This window comes from Rhinolophus ferrumequinum, chromosome 10, assembly GCF_004115265.2.
Source record: "Rhinolophus ferrumequinum isolate MPI-CBG mRhiFer1 chromosome 10, mRhiFer1_v1.p, whole genome shotgun sequence".
In the NCBI taxonomy this organism is placed as follows: Eukaryota; Metazoa; Chordata; class Mammalia; order Chiroptera; family Rhinolophidae; genus Rhinolophus; species Rhinolophus ferrumequinum.
Genome location: NC_046293.1, coordinates 26038472 through 26059575, shown reverse-complemented (window position 1 = coordinate 26059575; position 21104 = coordinate 26038472). Strand labels below are relative to the sequence as shown.

The 21104-nt window shown below is 33.4% G+C and overlaps 1 protein-coding gene across 2 annotated transcripts; it reads left to right on the top strand.

Annotated features, from left to right (window-relative positions):
* The first annotated feature begins 4000 nt into the window (after positions 1-4000).
* KLRK1 (killer cell lectin like receptor K1) lies at positions 4001-14281 on the top strand. Of its 2 annotated transcripts, XM_033118037.1 has the most exons (8): positions 4001-4134; positions 5160-5261; positions 6757-6864; positions 9654-9746; positions 9967-10002; positions 10384-10535; positions 10832-10935; positions 14037-14281. In XM_033118037.1, exons 2-8 carry the CDS (start codon positions 5201-5203, stop codon positions 14152-14154), a joined length of 672 nt encoding a protein of 223 aa, XP_032973928.1. In that variant the 5' UTR covers positions 4001-4134; positions 5160-5200; the 3' UTR covers positions 14155-14281. The 2 variants fall into 2 exon arrangements, with proteins under 2 accessions (XP_032973928.1, XP_032973929.1); XM_033118038.1 differs by lacking the exon at positions 9654-9746.
* The last annotated feature ends 6823 nt before the right edge of the window (positions 14282-21104 follow it).

Here is a 21104-nt window from a genome sequence, read left to right as displayed (position 1 = left end):
GCTGCTTTTAGGATTCTCTCTTTGTCTTTAAGCTTTGCCATTTTAACTATAATGTGTCTTGGTGTGGACCTGTTTGGGTTAATCCTGGTTGGAACTCTCTGCACTTCCTGGACTTGTATGTTCGTTTCCTTCATCAGGTTAGGGAAGGTTTTGCACATTATTACTTCAAATATGTTCTCCATCCCTTGCTTCCTCTCTTCACCTTCTGGTATTCCTATGATGCACATGTTGTGCTTGATATTATCCCAGAGGTCTCTTAAACCATCTTCATTGGTTTTTATTCTTTTTTCTTTCTGTTATTTTGTTTGGGTGATCTCTGCTAACTTGTCTTCTAAGTCGTTGATTCGATCCTCTGCTTCATCTAACCTGCTGTTAATTCCTTCAAGTGAGTTCTTTATTTCACTAATTGTGTTCTTTAGTTCTAACTGGTTGTTCATTATGATTTCTACATCCTTCTATGTGTCGTTTCTAAGCTCCTTAAACATTCTTATCATCAGTGTTCTGAACTCTGTCTCTGATAGGTTGGTTACCTCTGTTTCATTTGGTTCCATTTCTGGAGGTTTCTTCTGTTCTTTAATTTTGGACATGTTTCTTTGTTTCCCCATTCTGGCTGACTCTCTGTCTTTGCTTCAATGTATTAGGTAGATCCCCTAGAGTTCTTAGTTCTTGCTGGGTTATCTTATGTAGTATGTGTCCTTTATATTTGACTTGCACTACTTTGTTCTTCTCCTCTGCATGTGCTCCAAAGGTGACTCTTGTGTTGTGTATATTGTCCTGTTAAAGAAGATCTTTAATTGCTTTTTGCTTGTAAGTAGGTGGGGTTAACTCCTAGGCTGACTAGTTGTGAGACTTGGCTCTGCCCACTGCAGGGTGTTCTGCTGCGTGAGGGTTGACCACTTAAATGTGATTTGGCCTCTATGGGCTCTTGTGCCTGTAGAGAATTCCCTCTGGGTGTGTCACTTGTAGGTCAAACCTGATTTGGTCTGGAGTTGGCCTCTGGGTATGTTGAATCTTGTGCCTCTTAAGCTGGGCCCTGGTAGGGCAATTTCAGAGCAAAGCAAATCCCCAAGCACAACAACAACAACAAAATCAAATACCTTCACATGTAAAACCAACCAACAACCCCCACTCAACACAGGCAAAGATATCAAAGATATAAAGACAAAACAAAACAAAACAAAACAAAACAAAACAAAAAGCAGCGCCAGTCTTGGCTTAAGCCCACCAAGTAATTTCCAGGTTGTCCTCTGCTGTACCAAAGAGTCCTCTGCATATTGTGTAGGCAGAGCCGGTCACCTGGTGCCCAGAGTGACGTTGGAACTGCAGATCTAGATGCGTGGGGCTGAGGGGTCTGGATGGTAGTTTCTACAAAGTCGGTGCAGTTTCTGTTCTTGCCTGCACATATGCGTACTGAGAGTAGAACCACCAGCCCTGTGTCCAGTTCTCCTGAGTCTTAGGGCACTTCTTCCGTGTGTGTGTGTGTGTGTGTGTGTGTGTGTGTGTGTGTGTGTGTGTGGTGTGTGGGGGGGGGGTGGGTGGGAGATTTCTGAGCTGCTGAAAGCCCAGAGCTGCATCTGCCGCTTACTGCTGATCCCTGGGAGTGCCTCTGCAGTTGTAATTGCCCTGCCATAGGCAGGCCAGAAAGGGTGGGGGCTGGTGATGGAGGGGTCTTCTCTCTCCCAGACCAGCTGTGTCACACTCTTCTCGCAGGCCAGAAAAGGTGGTGGCTGGGGGTGGAGGAGTCTCTTCTCTCCTAGCCCAGCAAAAATCACGCTCTTCCCAGCCTCTTCCCTGGGTCAGAGCTGCACACCAGTCTTCCCAGTGCCTAAGCACGCAGGCTCCTCTGTAATCTGACACTACTCCTCAGTTCAGTTTAAGTCTCTGGAAGGGCGAGGGTAGGATTGGAAGAGCGGGGGGAGGGACCCAGGTATGGAGCTTGTGTCCTTTGTCCAGCCTAGGGCCCAACTGGAGGTCTCATTGTGGTTATTGCCTCAAATGCTGGATATGCTGCCCCCTCAGTGGGAGAGATCAGCTGTGGGACGCAGGGAAAGAGCCCACCTCCTGGCTTCTGTGTTCTCTGTTCCGTCTTGGGATCCCCTGTGTCTCTGCAGCTGTGGATGCCAGCTGCATTTCCACCGCCTTGGATGAGGGCTTGTTTCCACAGCTGCAGATGGGGGCCATGTCCCCACAGCTGCAGATGTGGGCCTTGTCTCCACTCCATTCCCTTCCCTCTTCCCCTGCTCGCCCAATTTGCCCACCTTCAAGTAATCCTTGCACGAGTCTCTTAGCTGTTCTGCGTGATGAGCAGAGAGTCCTTTCATGGGTTATAGATGTCCCATTTGTGATAAGATCTGGAGGAGAACTAAAAAAAAATATACACTGATTTTGTTTGGCATTGTTTTAGCATTTTGCAACAATTTTTAATAAATGAGATGGATTTTTTCTTTTCCTTTCTTAACATATTCTAATCTACTATGAGCATCAAGGTTATTCTAATTTTAGTGAAAGAAATAGCTATTGTTCTTTCCCCCGCTATTGTCTAGAAGTGTTTGTATGTTATAAGTATCTCTTTCTTAAAAATTCATTATGTTTGTCCTGTGACACTATTTGGCTTTTGTGCTATCTATAGGAAAGATTTTAAATAACCTATTGATTTCATTAAACTTATTCTAGCTTTATCAAACTTTGCAGAATCAACTTGTGCTTATGTTAATTTTATCTCACATATTGTATATAGTAAATAGTTGTAGCGTCTATTTGCTCTATTAGCTGAAGATTATTGCCTAAAATCATCTAACCGAATGAATAAAGTGTGAATTTACTGGTTGAAGATTTGTTTTCACATGCACATGCTTACTGAGAGTTAATATGTGTAACTGACTTTTTAGCTGTTTCTCTCTAGAGTGGTTCTTTGTTTTCTTCTTCAAAGTGCCCAAATGTGTTATAAGTATCACTATTATTATAACATTCTAAAGAAGCTCCAACTACTTTACAGATATTTTTAAATTTAAAAAAGTCTTAAATTTACAAAAAATTGCAAAGATAGTTCTCATACGCCTTTACCCAGTTTCCCTTATTATTAATAACATATTAGTATGGGACATTTGCCACTATAAATACACTGCTATTAAATAAAGACACACTTTATTCAGATCTTCTTGAATTTTACCTGATGTTCTTTTTCTATCCATTATCCCATCTAGGATACCACATTCCATTTAATCATCATATCTCCTTAGGCTCATTTTGGCTGTGACAGTTTCCTTATCATTTTTTAACGTAACAGAAATTAAGAGCAGCTGAAAATCAGCACATTGAGACATTAATGATTATGTTACTATTCTAACATAAGATTTGGTGCTATTGTCCTGAGTAATAAAAAGGGAGTCATATAATTAGTAATGTTTACAATGAAAAAAGAGAAAAGGACCTTACTTAGGAAAAGAGGTTGATCTGAGACATCCACACATATCATAAATGAAATAATATTGGCTATAAATTGGTAAATATTTAAACTAAGCATATGATGGTTTATCATGGAATTTTAATATTGTATACACTTTATATTTTCATAATTAAAAGGTCATGTATGTACATATATATGTGTGTATTTATATATATATATATATATATGTATGTATATTTATGAAAAGGTCTTTCTATAGTTTTAACTTATATGATACAGCATTCTTAATTCCACTCAAATTTATAATAGCACATGCACAGGACAATTAAAAAGTTTATTTAATTTTCTTTTCTTTTTTCACCTAGTATTTACAACCACATTTTATAATAATTGTTCACTTTTGATTCAGAAAGAGATCATATAATCCTGCTATTTGTTTCTCAAAACTCTGGGAAACTTTTTAACACTGAATTCATTCATTTTAAGTCATAAAATGTTAGGACCTAACAGTTCTTTCACAAGTTAGCGAAATTTTCTCTGTAGTGATGAAGCTGAAGTACTGTGGTTTGCGCTGTTTTTTTCAACAGGAAGATGAGATTAGAATAATACTTGTCATAATTTTCTCAGGGATCAAAATTGTTTAAACATCTCTTGTTTCAGTTCTAAGTTGGGAACTCAGGACATGTCTAAAATTTTCGCAAGAAGCAGGACCTTACTTCTCTGATCAGGTGTGTGTCTGTGTGTGTATGTGTTTCTAACAACCATTATTCAAGAAATGAGAAATTCTTGAGGTTTCAACCTCAAGAAAGTTTTCTAAAAATATTTACATTTTGAGGTAATTCTAATTGTTTCTTAAGTATTTGATTAGAATTACTGAAGGCAACCAATGTCTGAGGTGTACTCTTTTTATTCAATTATAGCTAATTAGGATAAATTTATTGAAGAATTAGAAGTTATGATGTTGCTATAAGATGGAGCCCTATCTCTAAACAAAACTTGGAGAAAGAATCTTTACATTTGAAATTAAAGAATTGAATTTCAATTTGAATTCTCACCCTTATGAGTTTTGTGCTCTTATGCAAAGCACTTACCTTATGTGATACACAACTTTACTTGCATAATAGTTCCTTCCAACTATTATGTATATGTATGAAACAGATTTTATTTTTAAAATCTAAGCACTATGCATATTTATTACATAGTTATTTTCTTCTGAGAGCTCAGCTACACACTATAACCAGTTGCTATATAAACAAATGTGAAATCATTTTTGTTAACAATGATGCTGATAATAACTTATAAGTGATGATGATGACCATATGAACGGAACTTGAATTAAAATGTACTAAGAGGAAACATTCAACAAAAATTCATCTATCTTACCCAAATTTACCTTGCCAAGAAAGCAATTATTACCAAATAAAGTAAAACAACTATGAATAGAAAAATATATGTGCAGTCATTCAATATGAGTGATGGAAAAAAATTTTTGATTAAGTATCTTATTGTAGGGGATTTTTAAAAAACCATTAGATTTTTTACATTTTTGAAATAATTGTTTATTTTATAACCAAGATAAATTTTAACAATGAAGTTTACCTGTTTTTATATAAATTCTCATTTTTCATTCTTTCCTTATTTATATATGCATGGGGGGAATTTTTCTGTATTCTCACTTTTCCAATCAAGCTATATCATCTCACCACAAGGAAAGAGACAGAATGAAATAAATGCATCATTTTATTTTATTCAGGAACTTTTGCAGTGAAAACTTTGGATTCATCTCTGAGGTAGATGAGCAGTTACAATTATATGATGGAGTCGGTCCGAGATCGGTGGGCTCATCAGAGTATGGGTATGTTCTTTCACATAAATGTGTAGTTTAGACTGTGTGTAATTTTAATATAGCCAGAATTTGATACAAGCATGTAAGGCATAGGAAAGCAATTTACTCTGATTCACTTATGTTCATTTTATATCCATTTCATGTTATGTTTATGTTATATTTTAAATCAAGTTTTCAAAAACTTGGAAGCTATTTCTCTCCTTTCCTTTATTAACTACGGAAAGTCTCTGACAATTTGAGGCAGCCTGGAATAGCCACAGCATCAGAATTGGAGTCAAAAGAATTGAATTTCAATCAAACTTTTACCGGTCTCTAGCTTTGAAATCTTGGCAACCCACAGCCTCTATGCACTTCAGTTTTCTTTTCTATGAAGTAGAGATACTAAACATGTGACAGCTATTTTAGTGGATTTCTATAATAGTCAAATAAAATGACATGTATTTGAAAGTGTTTTTTAAACTAAAAGTATTATAAATTACTCATAGTTGATAACACTGTATTAAATAAGCAATATAATATCGGCGACTTCTAAGATTCAATTTCTTCATCCATAAAATAATACCTACTCTTTTCACATGTTTAATAATTAAATCACATATTGTATGTACAATTTTGAGTTAAATTTTATGTATAAAATGTAATTAACATTAGCATTTCATTTATAGGAGGCTTTTACATATTTAGTAATTTTTACTATTTCAAGAAGAGAGTAGAATGATTTTCTATTTGTTTTTTTTGGAAGCAAGATTCTTTGTTTTTATCCTAAAGTTTTATACTGTACTCTTTTATTCTCTGTATGTCCTTCACTATAGACACGCTGCCCTTTACTAAGTGTTTACTATGTGACTGCATCATTGATACTAAATGCATATTATTTTATTTCACTTTTTAAAATACCAGGTTGTATTGATGTCCTTTATTCTTTCTACTTCTTTCCTTTCTTTCTTCCTTCTTTTTTTCCTTCCTTCTTTCCCCCTTCCTTCCTTCCTTCCTTCCTTCCTTTCTTCCTTCCCTCCTTTTCCTTCTTTCTTTCCTTTTTCATTATTTTTAATTTTTGAAGTTATTAATTTAGTAAATGTGGCTCTGTAAATTAAACACATGTCTAACTCCATAGGTCCCTGTCCTTTTCACTATATAGTGTCTTCACTTATGTTAGATTTTATTACATGTTAAGAATTAACTTATTTTAATAGTACATAGGATCTTGCTAAAAATATTTTGCTATAGAATAAATATAATTTTATTTACATTACAAACTATAAAAATCATAAAAATGAAGTAATATAAAGCAAAAGTAACTTGATGTTATACTTTAAAAGGAAAAGGATAAATCCAGTACCCACCTGGCACTATACATAGTTATTACAATATTGTTGACTATATCTCCTATACCAAAAAAAAAAAAAAATGAAAAGGATAGAAATGGCAAGTTAAATTTTAAAAAGTTATGATTCAAGTGACAGAAAGACCTTGACTCATGTTGGCGTGAATTCTTTTTCTCCAGTGATGAGTGACTCTCATAATTATAAATCTGAATTCGCAAATAGTGATACTTCTATACCATCACAAAAGAAAAGACCTACATTAGCCACAAACACATGTGGAGAAAACCGTAAGTACTATACTCCATGTGTCGTCTTGAGGTGATAATTGGAAACTATGTAATTATCAGTGATAAGTATTCGGTTTATTTTACCTTCATTAGAGAAGGAGGAATGAGATTAACTCTAATATAATATTGCAATATATAATAAAATTAGTAGAAATTGTTAGGATCTTTCATGCTCTAAAAATAATGACATTATCATAATAATGACAATTGAGACAGCAATTTCTAAGGGATCACTGAACAACTAGCTTTAAGTAGGAGTAAATAGAAATGGAAAACGAGAGAAAAGTAACATAAAATATCCTTCAGAGTTATGTTTTTAAATAGTATGGAAACAATAAGTGGATTGCTATTCACAGAAATGTTTCTGTGTAGTGAAGGCGATATGTTCGCTGTCCTTTATCAAGGCAGAATAAATTTGACTGAAAATGGAGCCTGAATAGCTTATTTACACACAAAGGAAAACAACACACTACTCTCACTTATAAATTTTGATTAAGTGTTAAAAAATAAGTGACTATCAAATAGCATCACTTTCAAGTGTTATAGGAATGAAAATGTGTCATATGTAATAATCGAATATTGTAAATCTTAAGCATAATGTTAAAAAGGCTTTGGATAAAATCAAAATCTTATAAATTCTTAATTTATAAGACCTTAACTTTAAAACCTCTAAAATATAAATACTGCCTTTAAGATATATGTTCAAATGCTCTCATTGTGCTTATTGATAAATGTTAACAGCATTTTTATTTTAGTTAGAAAAAGGCAAGAATTTTTATTATCATTATTGCTGATTAGTATTGATTGTTTGGTGGTACTAGTCAATGTTAAGAATCAACAAAAGAAAAAAAAGCAAATGATCTGAAATTAGAATGAAAAGGCAAAACTAATATTAGCAAGAACACATGATTTAAAATATTTTTAAAATCCTCAAAAGCTTCACCCCAAAATATTATAAACAATAAGGAAATCTGATTTGTGGGTTTGACTGAAAATAAGATGTAAAAATCAACCGTCTTGATGATCCAAAACAAGGAACATGTGATGAAAGAAAAATACCATATTTATAAAATCAAAATCAGAGGTAAACTTTTTAATTAAAAATACTAGAAATAAATTTATTACTTTAAAGTTGTATTAATGAACACAAAGTAAGACATATATAATGGAAACAGCAACTATTCAAGGATAAAAGATATTATGCACATGTAAATATTTTCTATATGTTTATACATTTAAAGTGATTCTGTTGAAAGACCAGTGTACTATATTTTAAAAGTGGCAGGTTCTTGAAAAGCTCATTTTAAAGTTCTGAAGGAATATATGAAGTGTAATGATAGCAAAAACATTCTGGAAAAGAAATGTGATGTAATATTATGGGCATTATAAGCTATAAGTACTCAAGCATATTATAGAAGTAAGGATGTTTTAATAATAATTTGACTGGACAGACAAATTAAAAATATAGGAATAAATGCAAAGACATATAGGAATGTATTATATGCTAAAGGTGGTATTTCATATCAATGAGAACACATCGATTTATTCAGTAAAACATAGAAAAATTCAGTGCCCAATTGAAAAAGAAAATTTTTTGTAAATGTGAGTTTCTACCTCATTTATTATTAAACATACACACACACACACCAAATCAATAAAAAAAGGGAAACCATATAACTTATATTGAAAGTTATGGTCGTAATTTATTTTGTAAGCTCAGAATAATAAAAGTATTTTTATTCATACCAAAAAAAACACAATGGTTTGAGCAAGTCAACCATTATCCATTTCAACACCCCAAAAGTATCATATTTGCAAAACATATGGCAAGAAATGAAACTAATATTCTCAACCTAAAAAGTGACGGAAAAAAACAGTTAATACACATACAAGAAGTATCAGAGAAATGAAATAAAATCATAATTTACTCATAGTAAGAGATGTTCAATCTTTTGTTATCTTATTCATAACAAGAAAAATAAAGTTAAAATTAAAAAAAATAGTATTGCTTATCAGATTTACACATTTAAAAAGTGTGAATAATATTTAATGCAGAGGAAGATGTGAGAAAACAGGCCTTTAAATTTGTATTTGGTACTATGTAATTGGTAAAACCTCTTTGGACTGAAATTTTCAATCATTACAAAAATTTAAAAAGCAAATGCCCTTTGACTCAGTAATTACCCTTTTGGGAATTTCTCCTAGAGAGGTATCAAAAAATATGCACAGGTGTGTAAGAAATGTTATTTATATCTAATAGTGAAAATTAAGGAACAATTTAACTATGCATTGGGAAAAAATTAAAAGTCTGTCGGTAATTAGATTTTGTCTGTGTACCAATGAAACACAATACAAGAAGCTATTTATTAAAAATTGACAGCTTTATAAGACATGATATAGAATAATCATTAGGATAGTTTCTTAAGTGAAAAAAATCATAGAATATTTTGTATGGTTTCTTAAATATGTGTTATTAAAAGGGGGAAGTGTCCATATTTATTATTGTATCTCCATAGAAAATTTTAAAAATGGTAACTATGATTTATTCTATGGGGTGGACTGGGGTACTAGACAGGAAAAGGAGGGAATAAATATTACATTTTTATAGTCTTATTTTTTAGTCATTTACAAAGTACTTATGTTACCTGTTCTGAGAAAAATAAATAAGGAAAAAGCACTGATATCACTCCCACATAAAAAAAAAAAAACTTTAATGTTTATATTAAACATAAAGATAGCAGAACACTTTATCCTTTTTTCATCTTTCTCACTCTTTTTTCCTTTCACAGCATCTCCATTTTTTCTTGCCCGGTCCATTGCTGTAGCTATGGGAGTCCGTTTCATTGTAATGGTAATGATATGCAGTGCCATAGTCATAAATTGTAAGTGATAACAGAGAAGTAGAATGCAGCATTGTTGATCTAATGATTGTAATGAATTACTTTGATTAATATTCAGAAGGACTGAAACATAAATTAGAAATATTGAATATATTTTATATTTTAGCTTTTAGTCTAGAAAGTTGTCAATTATTTTTTATTTTTGCTTGGACTATGTTACTAACAACAAAAACCATTCTAATAATTATGATTATTTTAATAGCATTATTCAACCAAGTGGCTCCAATTTCTTTGAATGGTGAGTGGAAGTTTTGTAATATTTTGAAGCACAAATTGCATGCATCTATGTATACTTGGGTTTAGGCAAGTATCTAATTGTGTTAACAAAATCTGTGTAAGAAAATAAGTTCTTGTCCACAATTCACTGTAGCTTTTTAAATTTTATTTTATTTTTTACAATGATGGAGTACTTGTGAAAAGTAGAGAACTCTTTTGGTTTATCTATCATTCTATCTATCATCTATCTATCTATGTGTAGAGATGTCATTGGGTATGACCACACTGGTTTAATTATCTAGAATTTTAGAACTAGAATATAAAAGGTATTGAACTTGTCTAGACAAAATCTGTTACAATGGTCAGACATGTGCAGAATTAATAATATATTCTCCCTTTCTAGAAAGTTACTGTGGCCCATGTCCTAAAAACTGGTTGTGCTACAGAAATAACTGCTATCAATTTTTTGAAGAGAGCAAAAGCTGGTCCCAGAGTCAAGCTTCTTGTATGTCTCACAATTCCAGTCTCCTGAAGATATATAGCAAAGAGGACCAGGTTAAGTATTGTTTTAATTCCTTTTCCTATATTTGGTCCTGCCATATAAAGCAACTCTCTGGAATAGGAACCCAAAACATAATAATAAAGGCACTAAGGCTCAGATATCAACCCCAAATCATTCTGTATTAAAAATAAAGCACAAAAATTGCAGGTATTGTGTATGTGTTTCTTAAGTTGGAATTATGCCAAAAGGCAGGCTGCATTTTTCCCAAGTGTGGAAAAAATGATTAAATGATTATGGCCTTGTATATACTAAAATTCTGAGCACTGACTTTACTTGTTATTTCAAACAGGATTTCTTCAAATTGGTGAAATCCTTTCATTGGATGGGTCTAGTACAAAATCTAAAAAGTGGATCCTGGCAGTGGGAAGATGGCTCCATTCTTTCGCCCAACCAGTAAGTCTGTGCCAATAGGTCTCTATTTTTGAATTTGTCCCTAAGCTATTCCTATGATCAGTTAATGATCACATTTTTCTTTACATAATGGCAGGACATCCCCATATACAAAAAACAAAACAAAACAAAACAAAACCTCTTAGGGACTAAATTTAGTACATTGTGGAGCAGAGCAGCCAATCCTAGTGATAATGAGTAACATTGATTATTTGCTATGTGCTAAATACTGTGCAAGATAGGTCTAATACAATGCTCATTTTACAAATGAGGAATCCAAAGCAGAGAGGCTAAGTGTCATATACATTCTTTTTTGAAGTTATTACTCAATTTGTTGAGACATAATTGACATTCAACAAAGTGCACATATTTAAAGTCTAATTTTGACAAATGTATACATCCACGAAACCATTAATAACATCAGGATAATTAACATATTTATCACCTGCAAAACTTTCCCTTTGCACTTTTTTTATGCCTCCTTCATGCCCCTCCGACCTACCTGCTTCTAACTCCAGGCAACCAATCTGCTTCCTGTCACTGCAGATTAGTTTGTAATTTATAGAATTTAATATAAATGGAGTCCTACAGTATGTTCTATTTTTATGTCTGATTTTTTTATTCAGTATAAATATTTTGAGATTATCCACCTCATAGCATGTATAAAGAGTTAATTTGTTTTTATTGCTGAGAGGCATTCCATTTCTGAGTGTTGCTCAATTTGTTTATCCTTTCACCTGTTGATGGATGTTTGGGAAGTTCCCAGTTTTTGAATATTAAAAATAAAGCTACTTGCTATGAACATTTGTGTGCAAGTCTTTGTATAAACATAGCCTTCCCTTTTTCTTACATAAATACCTAGGAGTGGAATGGATGGATCATATAATAAGCATATGTTTAACTTTTTAAGTCTAACTATTATCCAAAGGGGCTTTGCATTTACATTCCCAGCCAGCAGTGCGTGAGACTTCTAGTTGCTCAACAGCCTGGTCAACACGTATGGTCAGTCTCTTAAATTTTAGCCATTCTACTGTGTGTAGTGGTGTCTCATAGTTTCAATGTGCATTTCCTTAATGACTAATGATATTGAGCATCTTCTTTGATGCTACATTTTTTTTTTATTGCTATAAATACTCATGAACATTTTTTGTGGAACTCAGATAAGTTACTTGGGAACAGCTTGATCTGTTTTGGTCTTGCTTTATTTATTGTTAGTCAGTATTTTCATTCTAGAGCTAATTATCCCCCACAACTGAGCCAAGCCCCTTCTATGTAATCTCAAAGCCTTGAGAAATATGAGGTTTTACAATATGACTGGGACAAATGTGGTTGATTCCAATGTAAGCACTGGAACTTAGTGTAAGCACTAAGAACTGTTCCCTCTAAATCATTTTAGATAGTCCTTTCTTTGTCTTTGAGTAGTTATTGAGTAGATATATATTGATCAATATTCTGCTGAGTACTCAACTGGGACCTTTTGCATATCTTCAGATTTCTTTTTTCCTTCAACTCTGTCATCTCAATTACAGTGTCCTATGAACTGCAGCTTTCTATATCTTTCTAGACTCAGGTATCATGTGTATTAGGTATCTATATGTTCCTCTTTTAGCCATTGATTATACAGCTCAAGTCTGTACACCAGCCAAGTGACAATAGCCTAGTATTCACAGAGCTCCCTTTGGAAGATCTGGCCTATCACTACACTGGTTAGTAATGTCTCCATTCTGGCACAAAGATCAGAAACAAAACCTAAATGGTTTACGACTTCTGCTTTCCTTCAGTCTTATAATATCACAGATAAAACAGAAGTTCTCTAGAATGTGTTTTAAATTATTTATTTGAAGTATATTTTATTTATTTCAATCTTTAATGATTTAATAAGTAATAAAGACAATCACAACATTAATGTTAATGTTCACTTAATTTGGTGCTTTTCCTCTCTGTGACAGTTTTAAGCCATATATATATAGATATAGATATATACACATATATATACATGTATATACATATGTATATATGTGTGTATATATGTGCATATATATACATGTATGTATATATGTATGTGTATATATACATACATGTATATATGTATGTGTATCTATCTATTTATCTATATATATATATATCTTCTCATGAAATACTCTTAAAAGTTTTATATAACATGTATAATTTTAACCAAATTTTGCTTGTAAGGAACAGAGTCTCAGAGTGTATAATAACTCATCTAGTTATAACATTAGCAATAATTACAACAAGGATTCAGATATATGTCTTTCTGACTCTATAGCCAGAATTACCATTAAGTGACACAAAAGCTGTTTTTGCTGACTCTTAAATTTATGTTGCTACATTAATGGTTAATTGGCAATGATCAATGGACAACTCCTTACTGTCATAAGTTCCTTTCAAGTTTCGCCTTGTATTCATGTACCCGGGACTATCTACCTTCTTATCTAATTATATACAGAGGGTGCCAAAAAATTGTATAAACATTTTAAGATAAGAAAAAAATTGTATTAAAATTACGCTGAAGGTACCACTTTGAGCACCTCTTGTGATTGCAGAAGTCAAATGTGACTTGTATTCCCCTTTTGTTATCAGTATATATTATTACAATTTTAATACAGTTTTTTCCTTCCTTAAAATGTATATACATGTTTTTGGCACCCTCTGTAGGTATTAGAGGATTTTACAACTTTTGAAAATTTTCTTACCAAGTAAAATTGCATCTAATTGAAGATTGTATACTTTTCACAAAACATGACACTGAACATGAATTCTAATTGATTTCTAATCCAAATATTTTTTAAAAAACATTTAAAATTTTCCTTTTCACTCAGGTACATATGTGAAGAGAATTTCATGACTTTCTAAATTGGCTGATTTCCAATGTATAAAAATAGTAGTACATAATTTACAATAGAATGCTATTTTTACTTTTATTTTCTGAGTTGGGTATATATTGCGTATCTGTGAATTAGGAAAGGCCAGGTATGGTCCTAAATACTCCTGAAATGATATTATTTCAGTACCTATATTTAAATAAATACTATTTCATTTTTATATTCTTACATTAATAAATGTAATTTGTTTTCTCTCTCTAGACTAACAATGATTAACATGGGACCTGGAAACTGTGCGCTTTATGGCTCAAGTTTTAAAGGTTACACAGAAAACTGTTCAAATCAAAACACGTTCATTTGTATGCAGAAGAATGTATAAAAAGCTTAATGTTTATAAAACATAAAAGATTCAAAGACACAAAAGCCATTCCCTGAGTGTTCTCTATGAAGAAAACTTCCAGAAGAAAGTTACACCAATATTTGTTAAATATTTTTTCTATTTAACATGCCACAAGACATAACCTTGCAGCGAATAAAGGTTAACAATTAAATAATTTATTTTCTATAACAATGTTTTATTTATTTTAAAAATTTTTGAGTGATGAACAAATTCATTTTTAAATTTAGTAAAATGATGATCCCTAGGATTCAAATAAATTTTAAGCTATTGTTTTATTAAATATGTGCAAATATTAAACTAATAAGTCGTTTAGAACTTTTCAAAGATAAAATATTTGAAAATTAAATAGACAAAGCTAGGTGAAGGGTGTATGTGGGCTCATTAAATTTGCTATATTTGAAAATTTTCAAAATAAAAGTTGAACAATTTCAAAATGCCACTACTAATTTTATATGGCACATGACATACTTAGCAAAAATTGAATTGTTCCTTGTAATAAGAATATGGCAGCAATCTGCATTCCCACCAAAAGTGTATGAGGGTTCCTTTTTCTCCATAGCCTCTCCAGCATTTGTTATTATTTGCCTTGTTGATGATAGCCTTTCTAAATGGTATGAGGTGATATCTCATTGTGGTTTTTACTTCATTTCTCTGATGATTAGTGATGTTGAGCATTTTTCATTTTTTCATATGTCTATTGGCAATTTGTACGTCCTCTTTGGAGAAATGTCTATTCAGGTCCTCTGCCCATTTTTTATTTGGATTGCTTGGTTTGTTGTTGTTGTTGTAGTTGTTGAGTTGTATGAGTTCCTTATATATTTTGGATATTAGCCCTTTATCAGAAATGTTGTTTGCAAAATCTTCTCCCACTCTGTTGGTTGCCTCTGTGTTTTGTCGATGGTTTCTTTGCTGTGCAGAAGCTTTTGAGTTTGATATAGTCCTATTCATTTACTTTAGCTTTTACTTCCCTTCCTTTGAAGTCAAATTCATAAAGTGCTATTTGAACCCAAGGTCCATAAGTTTAGTACCTATGTTTTCTTCTATGCAGTTTATTGTTTCAGGTCTTATGTTTAGGTCTTTGATTCATTTTGAGTTAATTTTGGTACATGGTGACAGATATAAGTCTAGTTTCATTCTTTTGCATGTGGCCTTCTAATTCTCCCACCACCATTTATTGAAGAGGCCGTATTTTCTCCATTGTATATTTTTTATTTCTTTGTCAAAAATTATCTGTCTATATTTATGTGGGTTTATTTCTGGGTTCTCAATTCTATTCCATTGGTCTGTGTGTCTGTTTTTCTGCCAATATCATACTGTTTTGATTATTGTTGCCGTGTAGTAGAAACTGAAGTCAGGGAGTATGATACCTCCCTCATTGTTCTTTTTTCTTAGGATTGCTTTGGCTATTCGGGGTCTTTTGTGGTTTTGTACAACTCTGATGATTTTTTGTTCTATTTCTTTAAAACATGCCATTGGGATTTTGATGGGGATTGCATTAAATCAGTATATTGCTTTGGGTAATATGGCCATTTTAACTATGTTGATTCTTTCAATCCATGAACAAGGAATGTCTTTCCATTTCTTTATGTCTTCTTCAATTTCTTTTAAATACGTCTTATAGTTTTCAGTATATAGGTCTTTCACATTCTTGATTAAGTTTATTCCCAGGTACTTTATTCTTTTTGTTGCAATTGCAAAAGGAATTGTTCTTTTTATTTCTTTTTCCGAGATTTCATTGTTAATATATAGGAATGCAATGGACTTTTGTACGTTGATTTTGTAGCCGACAACTTTACTGTATTCGTTTATTGTTTCTAATAGCTTTTTGGTGGAGGGTTTTTTAGGGTTTTCTATAGATAGAATCATGTCATCTGCAAAAAGTGACAATTTAACTTCTTCATTCCCAATTTGGATGCTTTTTATTTTTTTTATCTTGCCTGATTGCTCTGGCAAGGACTTCCAACACTATGTTGAAAAGCAGAGGTTATAGGGGACAGCCCTGTGGTGTTCCTGAATGTAGAGCAAAGTTTTTCACCATTAATTATGATATTAGCCGAGGATTTGTCATATATGGCCTTAATTATGTTAAGGTATTTTCATTCTGTACCTATTTTATTAAGTGTTTTAATCATAAATTTTTGTTGTATATTGTGAAATGCTTTTTCTGCATCTATTGATATGATTTTGTTCCTTATATTGTTTATGTGGTGTATCACATTGATCAATTTGCATATGTTGAACCATCCTTTTGTGTCATGTCCAGCACAACACAGGCAGTGAGAGAACGAGAAGGGACAGCGAAGGGTTAAGAAAGAATCAGAAATCAAGAAAATTATGAAACAGGGGGCCAAGGGTCTCACAGCCTCAAAGGACTGAGAGCCCCGAATCGGGCCACCTTGTGGCTTTTATTGATGTTCACACAAGGAAGTAGGATTATTGTTTTCTCCACGGTCTGTGAGTCTCATATACCATACCAGAAAACTGATTCAAACCAATCATCCTTGCCTGCAAACAGTCAGAATCGAAAGTCCCAAGATGTCTTAATAATAGTGGTATGTACCTCTCCAGGCACAAAAACCTTTATACTGAAACTCATTGTTAAGAACAGAAGGAGAACTGATGTCATCACATCTTGCGTCACTTCCTAAGCAGGTTGTGGGAAGGAATACAGCCACAGAGGCAGAAGCTCTCCTTAGCCGGGGGAAGGTGCGGGTCTATGCCCACCTCCATCAACCCCGTGAGTTCTCCTGGTGGTCCCCACGTAACTGTGCCTGGCTTGGGTTGCCTCCCCACCCGTGGCAAATCTTATCCATCATTGGCTAACCAGCCATCCTTTGGGGCCAAACAAGGAGATGTCACATAGGTGAAGCAATGTCCCTGAAAGGATTAGTCTCACAGACTCTTCTTTCTTTAGGGGTAGGCACGAGGGGACAGACGGGTAGGCTGCTGTATGGCAACATTTATGCCTCTGGGATGAACCCCACTTGGTTTTGATGTATATAATCTTTTTAATGCATTGTTGCATTCAATTTTCTAGAATTTTGTTTAGGATTTTTGCATCTGTAATCATCAGAAATATTGGTCTAATCTTTTTCTATTTCGTGTTATCCTTACCAGGTTTTGGTATCAGGGTAATGTTGGCCTCATAAAATGAGTTAGGGAGTATTGTGTCTTCAGTTTTTTTGGAAGAATTTGAGTAGGACATGTATTATATCCTCTTTGAATGTTTGGTAGAATTCACTAGTGAAGTCATCTGGTCCTGGACTTTTGCTTTTGGGAAGGTTACAGATGACTAATAAATTTCCTTACTGTTGATCAGTCTATTTAGATTTTGTAATTTTTCATGATTCAGTCTAGAAAGGCTATATATTTCTAAGAACTTGTACATTTCTTCTAGTTTGTTGAATTTGGCGGCATATAGTCCTTCATAGTATTCTTGGATGACCCTTTGTATTTCTGTGACATTCGTGATGATTTCCCCTCTTTCATTTCTGATTTTGTTTATTTGTGTCTTTCCTCTTTTATCTTAGTGAGTATAGCCAAGGGTTTGTCACTTATATTAATCTTTTCAAAGAATTAGCTCTTTTGTTCTTATTGTCTTATTTTTTTACTATTTTTTTTTTGTTCTCTATTTCTTTAGTTCTGCTCTGATTCTTATTATGTCCTTCCTTCTGCTTACTTTGGGTTTCATTTGTTCTTCTTTTTCTAGTTCTTTAAGGTGTAATGTTATTTATGTGAGATTTGTAATGTTATTTAATGTTATTTATTCTAGTACTTTAAGGTGTGAGGTTATTTATCTGAGATTTTTCTTGTTTCTTGAGATAGGCCTATGAGGATATGAATTTCCCTCTTAAAACTGCTTTTGCTCCATCCCCCAAAATTTGGTAGGATTTATTTTCTTTCTCATTTGTTAGAAACAAATGAGATGTATCTTTTTTATGTATCTTTTGATCTCTCTTCTTATTTTTTCTTTGACCCAGTCATTCTTTAAAAGTATGTTGTTGGGCCGGCCCCATGCCGGTTCGGTTCCCACATGGGCCAGTGGGCTCTTAACCACAAGGTTGCCAGTTCAATTCCTCGAGTCCCACAAAGGATGGTGGGCAGCGCCCCCTGCAACTAAGATTGAACATGGCACCTTGAGCTGAGCTGCCGCTGAGCTCCCGGATGGCTCAGTTGGTTGGAGCGCATCCTCTCAACCATAAGGTTGCTGGTTCGACTCCCACAAGGGATGGTGGGCTGTGTCCCATGCAACTAACAACGACAACTGGACCTAGAGCTAAGCTGCACCCTCCACAGCTAAGACTGAAAGGACAACAACTTGAAGCTGAACGGCACCCTCCACAACTAAGATTGAAAGGACAACAACTTGACTTGGAAAAAAGTCCTGGAAGTACACACTGTTCCCCAATAAAGTCCTGTTCCCCTTCCCCAATAATAATAATAATAAAAGTATGTTGTTTAATCTTCACATATTTGTGGGTTTTCCTGCTTTCTTTTTGCTGTTGATATCTTATTTCCAAGCCTTATGATCAGAGAATATGATTGGTATGGTTTCAATCTTCTTAAATTTTCTGAGGCTAGTTTTATGTCCCAATATATGTTCTATCCTTGAGAATGTTCTATGTACACTGGAATAAAATGTATAGTCTGATGTTCTAGGATGAGGTTCTCTATAAATATCAATTATTTATACACATCTATTTCATCTAATGTGTCATTTAGGACTGATATTTCTTTATTTATTTTCTGTTTAGATGATCTATCCATGGCTGTCAATGATGTATTTAGGTCCCCTACGATAATTGTGTTTTGGTCAATTTCTCCATTTAGTTCTGTTAGTAGTAGCTTAGTATATTTTGGTGCTCCCTGATTGGGGGCATAAATATTGATGACTGTTATATCTTCTTGTTGTATAGTCCCTTTTAACATTACGAAATGTCCATCTTACTCTCTTGTTACCTTTTTTGTCCTGAAGTTTTTATCATCTGATATAAGTATAGTTACATCTGTGTTCTCTGGATACCATTTGTTTGGAATGTCAATTTCCACCCTTTCACTTTGAGTCTATATTTGTCCTTGTAGCTGAGATATGTCTTTTGGAAACAGCATATGGTTGGGTTTAGTTTTTTGACCCATTCTGCTACTCTGTACCTTTTTATTGATGAGTTCAGTCCATTTAGTTTTAGGGTGATTATTGATATACGAGGATTTCCTATCATTCTATCTTTGGTTTTCGAGGAGGACGGTGTCTCCATTGTTTCCTTGCCCTTTTTTGTTTGCTGTGTGATTATTTCAGGGTGATGATATTTTATGATTTTTCCCTGTGTTTCTTCCTTTATTATGTTCGGGTCTGGATTTTTTTTTTTGATTGGTTACCTTTAAGTTTATGTAAAAGAAAGTTTCATATTTAGAGTATTCCATTTTCTTCAGCATGCTTCCTTTCTCCATTCCCTTTTACCAATTCAGACCTTTACCCTCCCTCCTTTTATATTTTTGTTGTCACAAATTATCCTTATGTATGCTGTGAGTTGATTTCTGCACTGTAGTAGTAAGTTGTCTTTTTCTTCTTCTTTCTTTTTAGTTTTCTTTTTTCCTTCTTTACCCTGTGGGTTATGTTTAAGTGTATAGTGTCTTATTTGGTACACCAAATAGGGTTGCCATTTCCTGCTTCTGTCTGTCTGTTCATAATACTACTCATGGTTTTGTATTCTTTTGCTTTTTTGTGTCAGGTTGAATAGCCTCCTTCCATATTTCTTGTAGTGCAGGTTGTGTTAGAAAATTCCCTCAGCTTCTGTATATCTGTAGAGGTCTTTATTCCTCCTTCATATCTAAAGGATAGTTTTGCAGGATATATTATTCTTGGCTCATAATTTCTCTCTTTCAATAGTTTTAATATTTGAGTCCACTCCCTCTGACTTGCACAGTTTCTGCTGAAAAATCTGATGATAATCTAATGGCCTTTCCTTTGTAGGTTACCATCTTCTTTTTCCTGGCAGCCTTGAGAGTTCTTTCTTTGTCACTAATTTTTGACAGATTAAATACAATGTGCCTTGGAGAAGGTCTGTTGGGACTGAGGTAATTCGGTGGTCTATTTGCTTCTTAGATTTGAGGGTCCATTTCTTTCTACAAGTTTGGGAAGTTCTTGTTGAATATTTGTTTGAATATATTCTCTGTTCCCTTCTCCCTTTCGTCTCCTTTTGGTATGCCCATTATTCTTATATTGCTCTTTCTGATAGAGTCAGAAAGTTCTTGTAGAGTTCTTTCATTTCTTTTAACTCTCAAGTCTTTCTCTTCTTCAATCTGTGTCATTTCCAGATTTCTATCTTCTATGTCACTGATTCCTTCCTCCATCTTGTCAGTTCTATTACCTAAGCTGGCTCTTTCATTCTTCATTTCTTTTATTGAGTTCTTAATCTCTAGTTATTCTATTTGATTCTGTTTTAAAATTTCAATCTCTTTGGTAAAATGTTCATTTTGTTCTTTGATTGTGTTTCTGAGTTCATTAAACTGCCTATCTGTGTTTTCTTGCATTTTGTTTGCTTTAAGATTTTATTAAGTATTTAAGTCATGGAAACCATGCATAAAAAGCCCACAAATTTGTGTTGAAGAAACAAACCAATATAAATTGGACTATGTTTCTAGAATTAAAGAGGGGAAGCCTGGCATATGTTCCACTGAAAAGAACAGAAGTTTTGTAACATTGTGTATAATATATTACAGCTTAAAGAAAACATTATGAAACTGACAAAAAGGTAAAAATTCTGCAGATTCTCAGAATTTGGTGAAAATGGGAATACCAAGAGAAAAGCAACCACAGAAACTGGCTTGCAGTATGAGGATTTATAATGAACTTGGGGAATCTTAGTTTCTGTTCCGTTGTTGTCATGGAGTACTGGGAACACAAGATAAAGCTTAAGGCCACCTAACTG